The 19,827-nt window shown below is 35.3% G+C and overlaps 2 protein-coding genes across 6 annotated transcripts; one reads left to right on the top strand and one right to left on the bottom strand.

Annotated features, from left to right (window-relative positions):
* The first annotated feature begins 2,759 nt into the window (after positions 1 to 2,759).
* LOC126970810 (uncharacterized) lies at positions 2,760 to 5,356 on the top strand. The gene has a single exon (XM_050816932.1). The coding sequence runs from the start codon at positions 2,848 to 2,850 to the stop codon at positions 4,756 to 4,758; it is 1,911 nt and encodes a 636-aa protein (XP_050672889.1). The 5' UTR covers positions 2,760 to 2,847; the 3' UTR covers positions 4,759 to 5,356.
* LOC126970819 (eukaryotic translation initiation factor 2D) lies at positions 5,295 to 18,836 on the bottom strand. 5 transcript variants are annotated; one of them, XM_050816946.1, is made up of 12 exons: positions 18,622 to 18,834; positions 18,288 to 18,546; positions 17,459 to 17,625; positions 15,811 to 15,946; positions 15,129 to 15,291; positions 14,661 to 14,772; positions 12,947 to 13,043; positions 11,768 to 11,973; positions 10,984 to 11,119; positions 9,114 to 9,266; positions 7,574 to 7,717; positions 5,295 to 5,446 (listed from the first exon to the last, which is right to left on the bottom strand). In XM_050816946.1, exons 1-12 carry the CDS (start codon positions 18,675 to 18,677, stop codon positions 5,354 to 5,356), a joined length of 1,722 nt encoding a protein of 573 aa, XP_050672903.1. In that variant the 5' UTR covers positions 18,678 to 18,834; the 3' UTR covers positions 5,295 to 5,353. The 5 variants fall into 5 exon arrangements, with proteins under 5 accessions (XP_050672903.1, XP_050672901.1, XP_050672905.1 ...); XM_050816944.1 differs by having other exon boundaries at positions 14,661 to 14,787; positions 18,622 to 18,833; XM_050816948.1 differs by lacking the exons at positions 18,288 to 18,546; positions 18,622 to 18,834 and having other exon boundaries at positions 14,661 to 14,787; positions 17,455 to 17,599.
* Positions 18,837 to 19,827: the final 991 nt, after the last annotated feature.

The following is a 19,827-nucleotide window of genomic DNA, read 5'->3' as shown; positions in this document are numbered from 1 at the left end:
GAGATGGTCGCGGTATGGGGTAAATTGAACCTTGTCCAATTTAAATTCCAGAAGACTCAAGTTTGCGCATTTACCACTAAAAAATCCCATTTGTCGTATCACCGCTCTTCGACAACACTTCCCTTAAAGCCTCGCCTAGTATCGGAATGCTGAGTCTCGAAACCTCGAGCGATTGCCAATTCCGTGGCCATCTGGAGGGCAACAACAAAAAAAAGCCAAAAGCACAGGTCCGGCCACACATGGAGTATTGCTATCTTCTCTGATCTGGCGCACCCCAGTATCAGCTCGATCCATTTGACCGCGTGCAACACAGAGCAGCTCGAATTATCGGGGCTCAATGAACTGTGCTCTGTGAACGGCTGGATCACTTGACGTTGCGTAGAGACGTCGCTTCATTGTGTGTCTTCTACCGCATTTATCACGGGGAGTGTTCGGAAGAGCTATTTAACCTGATTCCTGCCGCCGACACCTTCGCACGACACGCCACAAGTCTAGATGGGAGAGTATTTATTTATTTATTGGTTTCCATACAATATACATGTATTAATAATTACAAAATAACGCTAGTATAAGTAAATCATTATTTACATATACGTCAATTAAATGGAAACACTTATGATAGTAACACGTGATATTTATGTAGTATCTAGATGGGAGGCGATCCTGGAGGACCGCACTGTGGACAGTGCGATTTTCAAGGAGCTTTCTTTCTCGTACTACAAAGCTGTGGAATGAGCTTCCTTGTGCGGTGTTTCCTGGACCATACGACATGGGTACCTTTAAAAAAAAGCGCGTACACCTTCCTTAAAGGCCGACAACGCTCTTGTGATTCCTCTGGTGTTGCAAGAGAATGTGAGCGGCGATGATCACTTAACACCAGGTGACCCGTACGCTCGTTTATCCTCCTATTCCATAAAAAAAGCCAAATTAGCATTACTCTATGCTGATTTGCGTTTTACCAGGGCAATTGTACAGCTTAAGTCAATGTCGACTAAGATTAATATTATGTGTAGTCACAAGTCATGGCAACATTAACAGGCATATTTTTAATAGAGGTGTCACAGAATGCCCCCTATGCAGACTGCCTACGGGTAGAAGAAACATTCGCCCATGTTCTGCTGGAGTGCAGAGAGGTGGCAAAATATAGGGGAATGCACCTGAGCTCACCAGACGTTCTTCGAAAAGTCTTCGCCAACGTCAAGAAGTGAAAAGTGGGTGACTTTCTGAAAGAGCTTGGCACCATCGCCCATATGACGTCGAGCTCCGGAAACCGAATGAAATGATGATGAAAAAGTTTATATAAAAGTAGAGTGTATGAAATTAATGAAACTTCATTTCTTCGGAAGTTCAGTGTTTTGATAGACAATAAACTTCAGAGAGTGCTTCCAAGGGTGAGTACCCCTAGAAGCTTATAGTACTCTCTCGGAGTTTGGATTTAATTTGGTGATTATCAACCGAACGAGAATGTCTTCGCTTTGCTAAAGCAAAATATATATATATATATATATATATATATATATATATATGTATGTATTGATCCATTTATATACTCGGACTTCCGGTAATACTTGTTTGATCCAAATAGGTACCGATACCTTAAGTGTCGGTCAATTATGAATTTATTATAATTACTCTGAATATTTTATATTCGCAATGCTCCATACATTAAGGTCCGCCTCGGTTGTAACGGTGGAGGCACCGTACACCGCACCACGCACCCTTTAGGCCTCGGCCTCGATTGGCTTCAATAAAAACAGCACGTATTTAATTATTGTTGCAACAATTATTGAAGTGCAAGTAAAGAAGTTCGTTAGAATCATTGTTTTTTGTAAGTCGATGAAACGAAAAAGCGAGACGATAGAGGCGCCGTTCCCAGCTATATCTAAGGTTTTCTAGGGTGCAGAGATCGAAGTGAGATAATTTTTTAAATTCAAGTTGGCCGCCGTGAAAAATTATGATTTCAACAATATGGGTATCGTATCCGAGGTTCTCGAGGGTGCAGAGAACGAATTTGGGATCATTTTTTAAATCCAAGATGGCCGCCATGTAAATTTATGATTTCAACAATATACGATATCCATGAAACAATGAAATTGTGAATTTCTTAAACTTTTACAACTTATTTTCAATAATATATTAATCAAACAAAAACACTATTTCAACAATGCACAGTTTATACACGTTGAACATTTCACCAAATCCAACAACTTTTTAATGTTTATTATATAAATTAGATCACATGGTAAATCAGACCCTAGTTGCTGCATTTACTTGGCATTTAGAAAAACTTTCATGAAACTAATTTTAAATTAGTTAACAGTTTGCGTTTAATGAAAGAAGATAAACTACTAATGAGCGGTTTTTTACAATACGCTTAGGCATTTTGGAGAAGTGAAAAAATATTAAAATAATGTGTAAAAATAGTTATAATACGTAGGATTCTCGAATAGCCACTTTTCGAACTTTATCTGCTATGCATCAATAAATATAAAAAAATTTAATATTATATTTTCATAAAGCGATCAGAGGCCAATAGATAAGAAATATTAATTACTATTTTTTACAGATAATTAAAATTGAGACAAAATATAACTTTTAAAGATTATTCAAAAATATGATAATAGTATGTAGTCTTAATAGATATAGATTTTTTGAAATAATTGAATTAAATAGGAAAGAATCACTGCAAATATGTGTCTAATAAAAATATGGCCCTGGCAATACTTTTTTGGTTTTACTAAACGGCCGTTATTCGTTAGCTTTTAAAATTTTGGTGGGCTTTGTTTCGGTTACAATACTTATTACGAAATGTAGGAATTTTATTTAAAAACTTATTAATTATCAAGAATGGCTGATAAGTTAAAGGATTATCAAGTACTCGACGTGCTCTGTGATGGTACGTTCTATAAAGTAAAGCACAAGGTCACAAATAATATTTATATGTGGAAAGCGTACAATTGTTCGAAGTATTCCAGTGAACAAATACAAAAAGTTGTGAGCGAAGTGAAAATTGTGAGTAAAAATTCATCAGGAAACCTCCTGCGTTTCCATGATACCATCCTCCATGATCCGACCAAAGTTCTGTACTTTGTTCTCGAGTACAACTCTTGGCAAAATTTACAGGAATTATTTCAAGTTTGTAAGAAAGAAAACAAATATTTTTCCGAGTGTTTCATTTGGTATTTACTGCTGGAATTAGCTCGAACCTGCAAAGAAATTGAAAACCTTAATTTTACTATGTTACAAAAAAGCATAACACTGTGTTCAATTTTTATCAACGACAATGGTGATATTCGCATCAATTGCTTTGACTTAGCGTCGTCGAAGTCGCCAGGTGTTGAACAGGATTTAATGAAACAAGTGGGTGGCATTATTCAAACACTTTGTACTAGATGCGAATATACTGATCAGAAGATGCAAGAATATATTTACAGTGACGACCTTCGCGACGTTGTGAGTTTTCTTACAGAAGACAGGACAATATTACGTCCAGAGATAGTACTCTATCATCCCACAGTGTTAACCAATAGTGTTACTGTGAGGACTTTTAAAAACCTTAGGGACATATTAGTCCCAATAAATTATGCTAACTCTGAAGTAAACAAATGTGATTCAGAGAAAGCTGTGGATATGTATAATGTGATTAAGCCAATGCCAAGGACTCATTTTATTGAAGACAGTCCCATTTATTCCAATATTGTACCCAGGAATAAGGCTCAGAGAGAGATTACCAGTAGCAATACTGTTAGCCCATGCATGTCTCCAACTATTGCCGCATTGGCATTGGAGCTTCCTGGCTATGTGCCCAGAAGCAGAAGGCCTATTTATAGTGATTCACTGAAAGTTTACAAGGGTCCACAAAAAGTTTCTGAAGAAACCTTAAGCAACGAATGGATGTCAAGGCTTGTTGCATTGAGACAAAGAGAGGAGTCCCTCAACCAAAGGGAGAGGGACCTGTTAGCTAAAGAGATTATAAACAGTCCCAGCACTAATTTTGTTTCTAGTGGTCATTCACCAATTCCTAGAGATAGCAATGGGATCACTTTGCCACCTGAGATCAGTCAAATCAATGGCAAGAAGGAATGGGTGTCACGCCGCCGTAGGCGGAGGAGTGGCTCTGTGAGGTCCAGGGGAAGGCGAAAGAGTTATTCCTATGAAGATCTGGACAGTTCTCTCTCAGCAGATCCAGGTGATAGCAGCATCATAGTCACAGCTGCAAAAATAACCCGAGATAACATGCCTCGGAATCTATTTCCAGACTTATCTTCAAAGAAAGTGCACTTTACACCACATAACCCATTTGCTGAAAGTGACGAAAGTGTAACACTTGCGTTTTATGAATTGGAAAACATTGACAAAGATGGGTATCAGGTGCCGAGGCAAGATCTGAAAAATATCACTAAGTTCAAGTACTTGAATCTTGACAAGGATTGTTTCAAAGGTGAGGAATGTGGCTCATCACCGAAAAAACAAGCTAAGATTAGTAAAGTGTTCAGTGACATTAGTAATAAAAGTAATTTGCGTAAAACTCCATCTAAAACAAGTATATCATCAAAGAGTTCCATTATGTCCAAGGGGTCATCTTGTAGTGAGTGGAGTGTGATGAGTAAAGTAAGTGAAGGTAACTTTGAGAGGAGCCGGTCGGTAAGACAAGAGCAAACACCTCTTGCAACTCCTGGATTGAAAAAATCCAAGAGAAAGTCTTTACTACCTTTTAAAACTCCTTTTAAATTTATATCTACTTCCACAAAAGTTTAATATCATAATAGTTGATTTGTGTATTTAGTGTTAGTATTGGTTGTGGTAATTGCAGCTTTAATAATAGTTTTCAATCTACGCTTCCCGTGCTTTTATAGATTTAATTATTAGTTTAATTATCTTAAAGAATGTATAATAACTTATATAAGAAGAGAACGGACATAACCCACCATAATCACTAATTATAAGAAATTTTATATTTTCATAAAACTTAAATATTTAGTTTTTAAACTCTTATGGCCTGGTAATAATAAAGTTTTTATATATCTACCCATATTAAATATTTGGCCAATAATAATAACAAAATAATATGTAAGATTGCTTATATTCAATATCAAGTGTTTTATTAGTTAGTATAATTTTTATAGTGTATGATTTACTATTAAGTTATAATTATATTTTGATTTATGTCTTCCAGAAAAATCGATTATGAGATTAACTAAGTTTTTATATAAGATGCCATAATTATAATAAGATAACAATGTACCTATTGAAAACAAATGTGTAAAGGGATTATCAAATAAAAATTATACAAATCAGCAATCATGTAGAACATTTATTTGATATAACAGTTATAATATACAAAATATCAGTATCACTTCTTCTTATTGAGTGCCTTGTCAGCTCCTTCAACAAACTTCTTGGGTAGTCCATACTTTTCGATTAACAGTTTTGCCATGAAATGTGTCTGAAACAAGTTATCAAAAGATTAAGCCGTGTTAATAATGATATGGTTTTAAGTTTAGATTGGGCAGACATTTAATAAGACATGATATTCTAGTTCTGATTTCTCTGTTTAGGATATGCTCAGTGATTATAATGAATAATCAATTACAGAAGTCAATTTGAAAATGAGTTCACTAAAAATGGACATTAAAAACAAAAGCAGATTCTTGCAACCTTTATATCAAAGGACAAGTCAGTCTACTACGGTGGTCTTGTGCATACATTTGGGCACACTGCCCAATCAACTCACAGAGTATTGGGAGGCGCATAACATCTGCCACATGCTTCTATTATTTAACAATCTTGCTGTCAAAAGTTCAACAAGTAGAACACTTATAAAATAATTATTAACTCTTTGTATATTTTATACTATTGTAGTAAGTTAAGAGTCACAAGTTTTCCTCTTAATATTATGTGATGGATAGGGTGATTAAAATAATAAAAGTATAATATATAAATAATAATAGCAAGTTATACATTTGCAGGAAATTAATTACCTTTGATTACTTAAAACATTAAACAAAATACCTACTTATTCTTAGTTGTGAAGTCTCTCCACAAATTGCTAATCTTTTATACAGATTCACTGTATTAAAAGGTACTTCATCAATCTATTGTGAATAATTCACATTGGCAATGACTGTGATTTTTGTTATACACAAACCGGGCGCAACAAACTCAGTGGGCTGTTTTTTTTTCATTGAAAAAATATGTTTACAAAGTAATATTGTACATTTAAACTTATTATTTAACAGCCTGAGGGAGGTCACTCCATTCCCAATCTGTGGAACCTTTACCACACAAACATTTTTTTAACAATTCTAAATAACGTAAAACTTTTGTTTTGAACATTTTCTGGGATCTTGTTGTAATAGCTTATACATCGCCCCATAAGAGACTTACTAACTCGACTTAACCGAGTAGTAGGCATTATATGTTTATGTCTGTTCCTGGTGTTAACATTATATTTATGACGGTTTCTAGCAAATTCACTTATGTGCCTATGATATGTTCATTACATTATCAAGAATATATTAAGAAGCAACAGTCAAGATGTTAATTTCTTTGAATTTTGCTCTCAATGATTCTTTAGGACCTAGGTTATAAATAGCGCGAATAGCCCTCTTCTGCAGCACAAATATTGTATTAATATTGGCAGTGTTGCCTCAAAGCAATATACAATAGGACATTTCTTCTTAATTATATTGTATTTGCACTATTACTGCAATATCCTCCACTCCAGGTGACTTTCTTGGTAATGATTATTATTTAAAAAAAAATCCCATATCATCATTTCTAAAAGATGTTTTTTAATATCCACCAAGGGCAATGTATTATTGGCCAGGTTGGTTATATTACTATTTGTTGTAATAGAAATGAATATATTTTAACCATCTTCAAAAAGGAGGAGGTTCTCAATTCGATCGGTATTTTTTTTATGTATGCACACCAATTACTCTGAGATTTATGATACGATATTCGTGATTATTCTTTAGTTTGATGTGAAATGTTTGCCATTTGGTCCCATAAAAAGTTTACATAGTTCGGCCCAGTAATTTTGCTTTTTATGAAAATTTTTGTCAATGTGGATGATATAATTGTTTTTTGTATACGGCTTTTTAGGTGTTTTCATTCCGGTTGATTATATATTTTTATAATAAACTGACACTAAAAGGTAAAAAAAAAACTACGTTTAAAACCTCAATAGGTACCACATATAAATAATAGTATTTTATTAATATTAAAGGTAAAGTTTTGCATAAAAGCTGTATGAAATATTATGTTCTTGCTTTTCCGCTAATCACTAATTGAAAATATTTTATAGTGAATTTTCATTTCTCATTAAAGCTCAACTTTTCCAAAGTGGTGGTAATTTCGTTGACATTGATAAGTTTCATTTGACCTAAGTGAATAATAGATCTTTCTTTTAAAGAAATATTTTCGTCCAAAGACAAAAGATAGCTTACAACTTACATGAGAAACCCGTAATATTATAGTAACATATACAAGATAATCGCCACATCATATAAAAAATCAACTACGATTTAGATTGTTGGGCGATTATGGGAGATATTTGTTGTATGTGTACCTGATCACCCTGCAGCATGAGCTGGTCGCTGGTGGCGGAGGCGGCTCGCGTGACCCCGCACGAGGCTCCCACGGCACGTTGGCACTGCTGTGCAAGAGGCACCAGCACGAACCCGAACGGCTCCAGGTTGGACACCAGTGTCACCTGGCATCGGATGAAAATGTAGATTGCACAGATTAATTGGATTTGATGAGTGAGGCGACGAACAATATTTTTATTAATAAGCTGAATGTGAAGACGCGTTGTCGTGATAAAAGACTACTGCGAGAAAGTTTTCCGCAAACTTATCAAAAACTGGGCAAGCACATATTAATATACCAATTTGCAGTAATTGATCTTTGGTTTTCAAGTGTCACTTTAATGTCCTAATGTGCCGAAAGAACACGCGCCAATATTTTTATTAATGCTTCGATCTTTTAACTTTCGTAGCCAAAACTTCAAAAGGAAAGCGGGCCATACCACCAATTGATTTTTTCTTTCAGGCTCAAAGCAATATTACCCATATTTTTGTCACCTTATGTCATTTCTTATCAGTTTAGGTAACAGAAGTAGAGAGCGACCTTCAAGAAAATCATAACAGAGGTGATCACATCTGAATTCACTGAACCAGGGATACACAGAGAGATGGAGCTTCATCACCAAATACCAACCGAAAAACTCTTATCCCCCTGGCTTTCTTGGACACTTAAGCCACAGCGAAAATCATAAAAAATCATTGCGACAATATGGCAAATATAAATGTAACGTACTCTCGTGCACTTCGAATTCTGTAATTAATTTGTAATTGTGTTACAAATGGCGAGGTCCAGAAACTTTCAGTATGGCCCAAGTATAAGCCAATTCTTGCAGGGATAAGCAACGTCCACATCCTATATTGTTAGTACTCGGTGGGTAACTAGATGTCGGCGATGAGGGGCTGGTCGTTCCCCCATTAAAATATGGTCGATGGAGGCGTTTCATGTTGTTAATATTAAACGGTATCGAATATACTTATGTATAACTATACAATATATCTTTATATTTGTTAATAAAATGCTCGCATTATACTCTACGTTTGAGTAAAAATACTCATTACTTTATATAGATTGTAATTAAAATAATTTGTAATACGATGCAGCTGTAGTCGTTGATTTAAAAAGAATTAAAATGAGTTTTCACCTTCCCATCCAATCCCAACCTTACCACATTCACCAGCAAGATAACATTATTCACGACTTTATTTTATTCTATAACTAGCAGACCCGGCAAACGTTGTTGTGCCATATAAATTATTTTTATAGTTAGACCGTTTCTTGGACATTACAACATTACTTTATTTTTCAAAAATAAAAGAATTTAAATTAAACGTAGCCTACTCTTTATTACATCAGCTACCTGCCAATAAAAGTCTCATCAAAATAGGTCCAGCCATTTCAGAGATTAGCCAGAACAAACAGTCAGGCAGAATTTGCAAAAAAAAAATATTTTGGTGTACTTATATTTATTCATATACATGTACAGACACTCCAATTTTATTTATATGAATAGATTACTTAATTACCTTTTTATTTCCACTTCTCGTAACAACTTGCATTTTGATCGGGTCGAGTTTGGTTTTCACAATCTTGGTAGTTCCATCGGCGTATCTCATTTCGGTACTCGCAGTCATCCTGCCCAGAATCGAGTTCATTAACTCGTCCCATTTCACCTGCTCCTAAACGGAACAGATCATTTTACGTCATATATATCACACATTGAAAAACATTTAAGAAAATGGGGTGTAAATATTATGAAGCACTGGTTTTACAAGGTTTATTCTTGTGTCCGTCAAGCCAAATCAGCTTTAAAACCTTTACAAAACTTGGATAAGTGACAATCAATATTATAAATAGTTAGCAATGGTCTTAAAATTTTGTTGTGACCTACACAAAATAATAAACACTTAAAAGTTTTCTGTACCGCTATTGAAATCTTCAACAATAGAGGTCTTATATCTTATCAAATAATTAGAAACAATTGTCTTTGTGCAACAAAGTACTGGCAAGTACATAAATAAAATGTTTCAAAGTTATTAAAAATATTCTAGCGTTTGCACGGTTTTTGTTTAGATACAAAGAGGATGTAAATAGTAGTTACGTAATAAGAGGCTGCATACGTAAAAATTGAAATTTAGTTTACTATGAAACTTGCAGTGATTTGACATAACTTTGGAATAGTAGTAATTACAGCATGGCAATGGGGGCCGAAGTATAATCCGGCTAAGTTTGAAAGTTCAATGTTATGCGTCGGAACGGTTTGGTGTCATTCGTCCCACTGTTCAGAGGACCTGGAAACAAGAAACCGGTTCTTTAACAAGACCGGTATCAGGAAGATAATGTACAGAGCCCAGGGACGATGTTTATATTGTGATGCAAGCTTTACGAAATCGGAAGTCTACCTCCAATAACATCAAAAACTATCTTGAAGATGTTAGAAATGTGAGCGGCGTATGCACTGACAGGAGGAGATTTGTAGAAGTCGATATACACAATCGAAGACCAGCTAGGGGTCAAAATTACTCCGTGGGGACCCTTTTTTTAAAGTTAAGATTATCGCAAAATTGTGCCACGTGGACAGATGTAGAATGGAGTAAGGTTTTATTTTCTAATGAAGCCAGAATCTCTTTATTTGTAACGACGTAAAGTGGTAAGAAGACTTGGAAGAAGGAGAGCGTTATGCGTAAAGCGTAAATTACGGTGGGGGCTCTGTCATGTTTTGGGCTGGGTATAGTTACAAACCCTCTACTTCGGGGTTATCTCGCGTCACATAACCATTTAGTATAGCTTGGCACGATATTGACAAAAAAAAAACAAGATAGCAGCATGGTTATATTTATTTTTGCGGATCCGCCTGAATTAGGCGTGAATTTTTCAGTTTTACTATTTTATCGAGTTTTAACTTATCTAGTTTGACAAACATTTTGTGAGCACGTTCAGAAATAATTTTCGTCGGCTCTGCTCACTCAGGAGTTAAATAATCAATCTTACTGTAACGAAATTTTAATAACAAAAATATTTGCCCGCTGAGTTCTTCCCAGGTCTGAGGCACATAATTTGGATGGGTGGTAGGTAGTTTTTGAAGTTCACAGAATGATTTAAATTATTATTTTGAATTATAATAATTTTTTTCACCTATTCAAATGTTGTGAGCCATCTTGAGTGTAATTTCCTCTAAATTCATCTTCGATCAATTCGACACGTGTTTCGCCTAGGCAAATTATAGTCTCGTGCTAGAATTTTGCGAGTCAACATCTCCTGAGGATGCTTCGTGAAGCGGCGAAACACGTGTCGAATTGATTGAAGAAGAATTTATACTCAAGAAGGCCCACAACATTTGAATAATTCTGGATTTCCGCACAATAACGCCTAATTCAATAAATTTTCAGTACCTACCTGTTCGCGTTTGCCAGCCGCGCGGGCCAGAGTGGCGTCCAGTGTAGGCGCACCCTTATTGGCGTCAAGTTGCCGCGCTTTGACGTACTCGCGGACCGCGGCGCGCACCTCACTAGTAGCCAGTGCTGTGCCCTTCCTGTAAACCTATCGATACTTATCGCGCTACTTTATACAAACCAGTTTCTATAGAACACTCACTATAATTATAATAATATACCTACTTATACATTTTGATATAATAATATACGTTTTACATAATTATTGAGAGTAACATTTTACCAATCGTATGTAAAACCCAGTTTGAATCGACGTAACATGTTAATGTTATGCCTTATCTGACACATTTCAATTATCATAGGAATTAGTTTTGGCTAATTCATATTTTAGAAGGTATTAGTCAATACATATCTTTTTAGCGTTCCGTACTAGAAAGACAATCACTCGCTTGTGGACGTGGATGTTGCGAGAGGTTGAGAAGAAATAGATAGACGCTCTGGACGTTTCGAGGCTCGGCAGCTAGCGTGTTTTCGTCCAGAATAAAGGCTGCGGAGACGGTCATCCATGCGATCAACCGATCTAATCAAATTTTTTGCCGACGGTTCCCATGACATGAGTGGTATGAGTGTACCCCAATGACCTCTAACAGAGAGAGTTGGCGACAAGACCCTATAATTAAGTTTACAAATACAAATTAATCAATAGAGCATAATCTGCACTTTTTTCCCTGATGTCCGACTACAAAAGATAGGTCCACCTCTAGCTGTATATGAGGAATGTGCCTGACCTATGGGGCGCGAGTAGGTCGGCCACGTGCGCGGTGACGCAGTACAATTCACGCACGACGGGTGGGACATAGTCAAGCGCGTCGGGGGCGGGAGTAGAGGCCGGAGCGACCCGCACGGGGTGCGCGCGCACTGCGGGGTGCGTCACCGACACGTTCGTTAACGCGTCCACGCCGGGCTCCAGCTCGCGCACTTCCACCAGACCCTCCTGTTACAAATTATAACAATAAGCCCATTTTTTTCGAAACTATTTACATATAATAATTCTTAAACCAAATTTACAAAATATCCCTAATTTGGGCGTGCATCTTGACTTAGACCTCCTCTAGAGTTTTCCATTGTTCTCTGTCTCTCCTCCAGTTCGGACCCGCTGTTAACTTTAATTCAACCTCCCATCTGGTAAACTGCCTACTTTGTTTTCGCTTGCCATCCCTTGGATACCATTCCGTTACTATCTGCCTCCATCTTTTTAGTGTCTCGCCTTCATTTCAGTTGGTCTATTCTTTCCAGTATGTTGGTGAGTTTCGTTTTTGAACAAAGATCAATGTTTCTTTTTCTATCCCTTACTTATATTACAATATCTATTTATTATTGATGTACACTCTTGTTCATAATAATGCCATCCGCTTATCAAACCTATCCTAGCTATCGAAGTTTTTTTTCTCTTTCTGGGAAAGTAAAATAATATTTTGATAGAAAATGATAATATATGTTTAATCATAAAAAAGTATTTAAGTAGACATCTTAATTACTTCTGTTGGGTAAATTTAACTCAGGTGATAATTTTCACATATCACAATAGCAATAAGTCTCTGCCGGTCGGTAGTTGAAATAGGTTCTTTTTTAATACGTGTTGTGCTATTGGAAACTAGAAGGCGCCAATATGGCTAGGATTCAAAATTTTTCTATTAAAAATTGTCTAATGACTTAATACGAATACCACTGAATGACCAATATATTAATATGAATAAGAACAGTCTAGAGCTAGATGTTTGCACCCACCGGGATTCGAACCCGGGACCTGTAAGCTCAGTAGGCTACAACTGGTCTGGCCGGCTCGTGCGTGCATTACTCAAAATAGAGTTAACTCTAAACTCAATCTTTTTCGACATTTTCACAGCTGTCATAGATCTAGACGTATTTACTACTACGCAAATGAGTAAAATAAAAAAAAATATTACCCGCTGCATGGCTTCTAAAAACTTGCCCATTTTCTTGTAGGTAGATTTCTTCACATCCAGTGTTCTATCTTCTGGACAAAACGGCATTAAATACTTCCTGCAAAACGGATGGTTTGAAAAATTTGAATACATAAACAATAAGTTTTCGGACATATTTTTAATAGTAAATTACACCTCTGTCATTCAACATTGAAAATATATTCATAAATTAATTTTATTTTCCCATTATGTTCCCTTAAGTGTTATTACCCTGAATCAATTGCGCCTCTATATACCCCTAAGAATTGTTCTCGTATGATATCAAACAATTTTATAAATAAAATACCTTATACAAGAATTATTAATAAACTTGTAACAACACAGCTTATGTAGCTAAATGCAACTTACGTCATACTCAACCTCAAGAGTGTAGGTCACAAGGTCGAGATTTCCTTACGCCTCTAGACACCTATCTCTCTCGCGAAAATTGACCTTTGAAGAAGCGACCTTTCGTTACGTTTTGTCGTTAGTTGTCTCCGTTTCTTTTCGACTTCATTCAAATATGTAATAAATTCAGCGAAAGAAAGTTTGGGAGGCTCCTTTGCACAGGATGCCGGCTTGATTATGGGTACCACAACGGCGCCTATTTCTGCCGTGAAGCAGTAATGTGTAAGCATTACTGTGTTTCGGTCTGAAGGGCGCCGTATCTAGTGAAATTACTGGGCAAATGAGACTTAACATCTTATGTTTCAAGGTGACGAGCTCAATTGTAGTGCCCCTCAGAATTTTTGAGTTTTTCAAGAATCCTGAGCGGCACTGCATTGTAATGGGCAGGGCGTATCAATTACCATCAGCTGAACGTCCTGCTCGTCTCGTCCCTTATTATCATAAAAAAAAGAGGCTTGGACTTAGGAACTATATGCTTCCCTATCTACTATGATATTATACAGCGTGGCGCTCCAACGGTGATATTAAATACATATACACATACACACGAGTAGAACTATTTAGCCATAATCAAAAAAAAAAATACATAATTCACGTTAGTACATCAATAACATGAATTTTCCATAACATCATTTCGGAACACCTGTAAGAAATCTAGTAGCCGCGCGCTAGCGCAGGCACCGACACCTACTTCGTGTCGTATTATGCGACCACGTAAGAGTGATTAAAATTTAGTTTCCTTAATGTATAATTTGTTTGTTTGAAATTTTTTTTAATTAATTTTTCGAATTACTTTTTACGATTTAGGTTAGGTAGCTACCGGTGTGTTGCCATAAATACAAAGTTATCGCAATGTCATAAAGGTATTTTAAGAAAAGACAATCATTCCTGTTATGGTTTAGTTACGACTAGGGCCTAATGAATGTAGGATCTGTTGCTCTCAACTAAATCTAGTAAAGGTTTATAAATCATAACCGGACACCTTTGGGTTGTATATTATTGGCGAGATTGTTAGTTCTTTGAATTATCTACCAAAGAATTCCTTAATCAATTCAGTTATCCGAATGGATTTTCATTAACTTTTCTTATTCGTAAATCTAAATACTTTGACCCTTACATATTGTGTTTTGGCACCTGTAAAACCAGCTTAAAACTAAATATAAAAGTTATATTTGTTTTTTTTTATGCTTAGTGCTCCCATCTCTCAACAGTTTTGTATAATACTCTAAGCATTGATAATTGAACTATAATAAATCTTAAAAAGCAGATAATGTTGATGTTGCCTTACTTGTATAATAGGTTAGTTTTAAGAGGCAGCTCGATATGGGATCCATGCACCCTGAGGAATGAGAGTAGGCACCAACGCAGCAAACCATCCATGTCACTTGGTATTGTATCCTCTATGTCAGAATTTTCTAAAAATAATGTTATAATTTTAAAAAAATGTGTTAAAACTACACTTTGCTTTTAAATAAATAAAGGGAAATAGAAGAGTTATTTAGAAAAATACAAATATAAATATTATAGAGAAAAATACCTATTTCTATTCAATGACTTTTTTGTGTGTTCCAGTGAATTTGAGATTGGTTTAGATTCTCAATTCCATCCATATAATATAATTCTCCTGTTCCTGTGTATGTTAGTGAACTCCTCCTAACCGCTGGACCAATTATTCAAATTTTAGATGTGTGTACAGGACAATATCTGTTGGGTCCACTAGTTTAAATATTTATATATTATATAGGTAATTATTTACCTGCAGCAAAACTATCATCTTCAGGTAGACTGTTAACACCCTCTTTCTCATCTATTCTTTCAGGTTCAGGTGGCTCCACTATAACTCTAGGCTCATTGCGGACAGGTGCGGGCTCTGTTCTGACTAAACTTGGCCACTCCTCTGACTTATGATGAATATTAAGCTGTAAGTTACAAATATATGTATGAATCCACTTGTTTATAACAACTGGTAAGAGCATTTAGGAGTGAGAGCTTGTTAACCACATAAATATAAAAATTAAAAAAAAATATGTCACTATCAAAAGTGGTACAAACATAGTAGTGGATGTGACCTTCTATTAAGTGAGGAACACCTGTGCCAGAAGGCCACACTCATCACTTAATATAAGAGAACCAAAAACTTCACAATTTAAGTCTATAAAAATATAATATAATAAAAGAAAAATATTATAGGAACAAGATATATGTGTGTGTATGTGGGTGTGTGTGTATGTGTGTGAGTGTATTGTTGTGCATTAGTGCGTACATGGGTGGGTGGGTGGTTGTGTGTGTGTGATGTTTGGTGGGTGTGTGTGTGTTGAGTGGTGGGTGTGTGTGTGTGTGTTGTGTGGTGGGTGTGATTGTTACTTTTCTTGAGGCACAACTTATTGACTTAATACAAGAATCAAATAAAAAAAAAAGTATAAAAGATACTCACTTACATTATCAATAGAAACAGTTATATTATCAATATTGCTAGCTATTATGTGTTCGAACTTTGGACGCTCAATTTTAGAAAACTTTATTTCCTTACAAAGAAGATCACCAAATACATGTAAGATATCCATACAGACTCCCCTGAAATAAAAATATACACAATTGAATATAAAAAAAAATTTTTTTGAAAATAAAAGTGGAGAAAATTGGTTATTATGTCACAATTAGGTCACTGCACAGCGAATAAAGAATATTATTGGTGAATGTTTCCCACCACCCATACTGCAATCTAAAAGATGAATGGCAGGCAGCTGTGTCAGTCATCACAGTGATAATATGATTAAAGAGTTTAGTTTTAACAAGATTTTCCGAGGAATTATATTGATATGATCTATTTAAAATGATAAATATATGATTGCTCGGACGAAACCCGAGAGGCGCGGGTTCAAGTCCTGCGTCTTCCATGAATTTTAGTACAAATTAAATCACTAACATCTTATATCTATATCGGATATCACTTAAAAATAACAAACTGTTTAGATTTGCAAGAGCGACATCTCAAGTCAATTTCCTAATATGCAATTTTTGGGGTTGAACAGATAGGAACCACAACCTGAGAGTTGAACAAGACATACCACAATGTCTTGGACGGTTGGCTCAATTTGTAAAACAAGTTAGTAAGCTCGGACATATCATTATGTGAACATGACAATCTACACTAATTGGCAATAGGTAAATAATTCATTGGCAATTTTAAATTCTAAGTAAGAATGAGATAGGAGTTTTTTTGACAGGAAAGAATGCCAGTAACACCGATTTCTGTACTGCTGTACAACAGGTGTTGTTCTGGATTCTTGAATATGGGTGGTGATGATCATTTTACATCAGCTGAATCTCCTGTTTCTGTAAAACTGTTTCAGTAGCTATAATAATGCACTACAATAACATGGCATAATTAGCATGTAATTGTAGCGAGTTTCTTCCGCCCATTATTCTCAGGCCTGAGGCATACTATTTCGAATGGATAGTAGTTTTTTGATGTTGTCACATGTTCACATGAAAAAATTTGAATTTGAGTTAGTACTTAGTTGTCACAGATACTAACAGGTATGAAACCTGTTGGGAATATATGTATACAACTTCTCATCTACCCATTAACTCTCAACTTTTTGGAAATGATGGTAAATATTGGGGTTGAGCAGGTTATCAACTGTAAAGTAGATCCTGTAGATGAAGCCACAACCTGAGAGTTGAACAAAGCATACAATAATTCATGACGATACATTACTCAAACGGTTAGCTCAGTTGACAGAGCACTGGTACGGAACGCCAGAGGTCATGGGTTATTAGAGTCCCACATCGTTCAAAAAATTTGTTTTCAATTTTTAATTGTGTAAATATAATTTATTCGTCCAGTACCAGTGCAAATAGTCACTTCATTCTTTTTGATACTCATAAGTGTGATTTTTTGATTTTGTCTCGATTTGATTATTTTAAAGAAGATAATTATTTAAATTATACAACATATCTTTATTTTATATTTCTGTTTGTAATATTAGATTCAAAATGGAAATTTATATTGATAGTTCTTGATATAATAGTTGAATTTTAGCTTATATGTAAGTCTCAATTTACTTTAGAAAATTTACCAACATAGATGCTACTAGAAGATCTCCAGAAGACATGGTAGCTTTTCCAACTATACAGGCTGCTGCATTGTCAGTTGTTGAGGCTGAAACCAGGGAGCCTTTGGAGAACCGGGGGAAGTGTGATGGATCTGTAACTACTCCTGGGACATATAGTGGTGCACCACCTTTAACCTGCCAATTAAAGATTAATGTCATTCAAAGTACTAGTATACTTTAGTTATTTTCATAGTATTGTTGTATGGTATATTGTTATGAGGCAGTGCAGCCGATATAAATACCATCTTTGTGCTGCAGAAGAGGGCTATTTGCACTAATAAAGAATCACTACGAGAAATATTTAAAGAAATAAACCTTTTTGACTATTGCATCTCAATATATTATCTAAAAACATTCTATATTATGTTCATAAGCACATAGAGGAATTTGTTAGAAACTGTGACAGTCATAATGTTGACACAAGGAACAAGCATAAAATTGATGTGCATGCTATTTGGTTAAATCAAGTTAATAAGTCTTTTATTGGACAATGTATATGCTTATACAATATCTATTATCCTACTAAATGTACAAAACAAATGTGTTACGAAATTTTAAAAATCATTTGTGTGGGTAAAGTTATTAAAACATAAATGATTTTCTTAATGATACCACAGACTGGGATTGAAGCGGACACACTCAGGCTCTGTCATTATAAATGTTTATTTTACGATATTATATTGCAATTCCTATTTTTATAATATAAAACCTGCTGAGTTTTTATTGATTCTTTGAATTTAAAAGCTATTTAATGTATAATGTAGTCAATTTGAATTTCCAATATTTAAAATACATACCTTGTTAAGTACTGGAGAATGAATGACTATGTTTGGTATCAGTTCTGGATATTTCCACAATGCACATACTGTGGGAATTAATGTCTCTTCAATTTCTATCATTATAGGAAAACTGTCCACAACATACACACCAACAGTATCACCAGAATGAACAATTAATTTCATCAAACTACTTGTCGATTTTATTGGTATTAGCTCTTTAATTTTGTCTTCTTCTGCCGCAGGAAAGGCATTTTGTAAGCGGTGCAAAAGATGTTTCCTGTAATTAAAGTTTATTGTATTATACTTTATAATAAAACTTACGTTATTTAACAAAAATACAAAAAAAACTTACTTTTCCGTATTTTTTAAAGTGTTGTTAGATTTTAACTTGTAGGGTTTCGCGAACATTATGATCTATTTAAAAATGTTATGTTTAAAAAATAAACCAGAGGCAGACTACTACTCCTGGAAAATAATATTTTTCATTATTTAGTGTTTACCTTTACGAAACACTTAAAAGCAGATGGTCGGTGGCCGGTGCGGTAATCCGTCGTGGATCTTCTGACAGTGACAGCTTAGCTGAGTGCTGACCTCAACTGTCAACTTTCAAGTAACAACTAACAAGTATCAACTTCATCGTTGTTTACAGTTACCAAAGTTACCGACATAGTCCAAATGATTGCGAAACTGAAGTGGCAGTGGGCAGGGCACATAGTTCGACGGACAGATGGCCTTTGGGGACGTAAAGTCCTTGAATGGCGATCACGGACTGGAAGACGCAGTGTTGGTAGGCCCCCCAAGATGGACCGATGATCTGGTCAAGATTGCCGGAATACGTTGGATGAGGGCAGCGCAGGATCGATCGTCGTGGAAATCTTTAGGGGAGGCCTTAGTCCAGCAGTGGACGTCTTACGGCTGATGATGATGATTGTTTACAGAGTAGAGTACTGGTACCTGTTACTGTCAGATGTCAGCTGTCGACGTCAAATTGTCTATCAGTGTCATTTCAAATTATAATTGAGCAATGAGCCCACGTAACGATACAAAGTACCTAGTATGTGATTTGTAATTATTAATTAATAAGTGTAGATAAGGAAATAAAAATATCATAATATATACAATGTTTATTATACTACAATCTTGCTGTAACTGCGCATACAGTAAGCAAAGTAAACAACATCCTACACCACCCCCGCTCTGCTGCTAATACTAAGAAGTTGTTTAATAAATTAACATTTAATGACAATTTACACCTCTTCACGTACCTAGGTAATTATCTTAGTAATAATAATTATTAAGACACTATATAGCCTAATACAAGATATAACTTTTTACTCTTTTCCTCAAGCCAAAAAATGTTATTTTGTTTATACCTACTCTGGTTCATATTAATTTCTAAACGGGGAATGCCCATTTTAGGCTAGCAAACGTTTTTGTTTTTTTAATTTTTATCTAAAAACACTTCATTTCGTCTTATATAAAAATATTGATATATCAAAAAAAGATTTCTACACTTTTACACATAAAATAAGTATCGCAACGATATTTTACAATACAA

The sequence above is a fragment of the Leptidea sinapis genome, chromosome 22 (genome assembly GCF_905404315.1).
Source record: "Leptidea sinapis chromosome 22, ilLepSina1.1, whole genome shotgun sequence".
Taxonomy (NCBI): domain Eukaryota; kingdom Metazoa; phylum Arthropoda; class Insecta; order Lepidoptera; family Pieridae; genus Leptidea; species Leptidea sinapis.
Note: the sequence above shows the minus strand (reverse complement) of the source record. Positions and strands in the feature narration are given on the sequence as shown.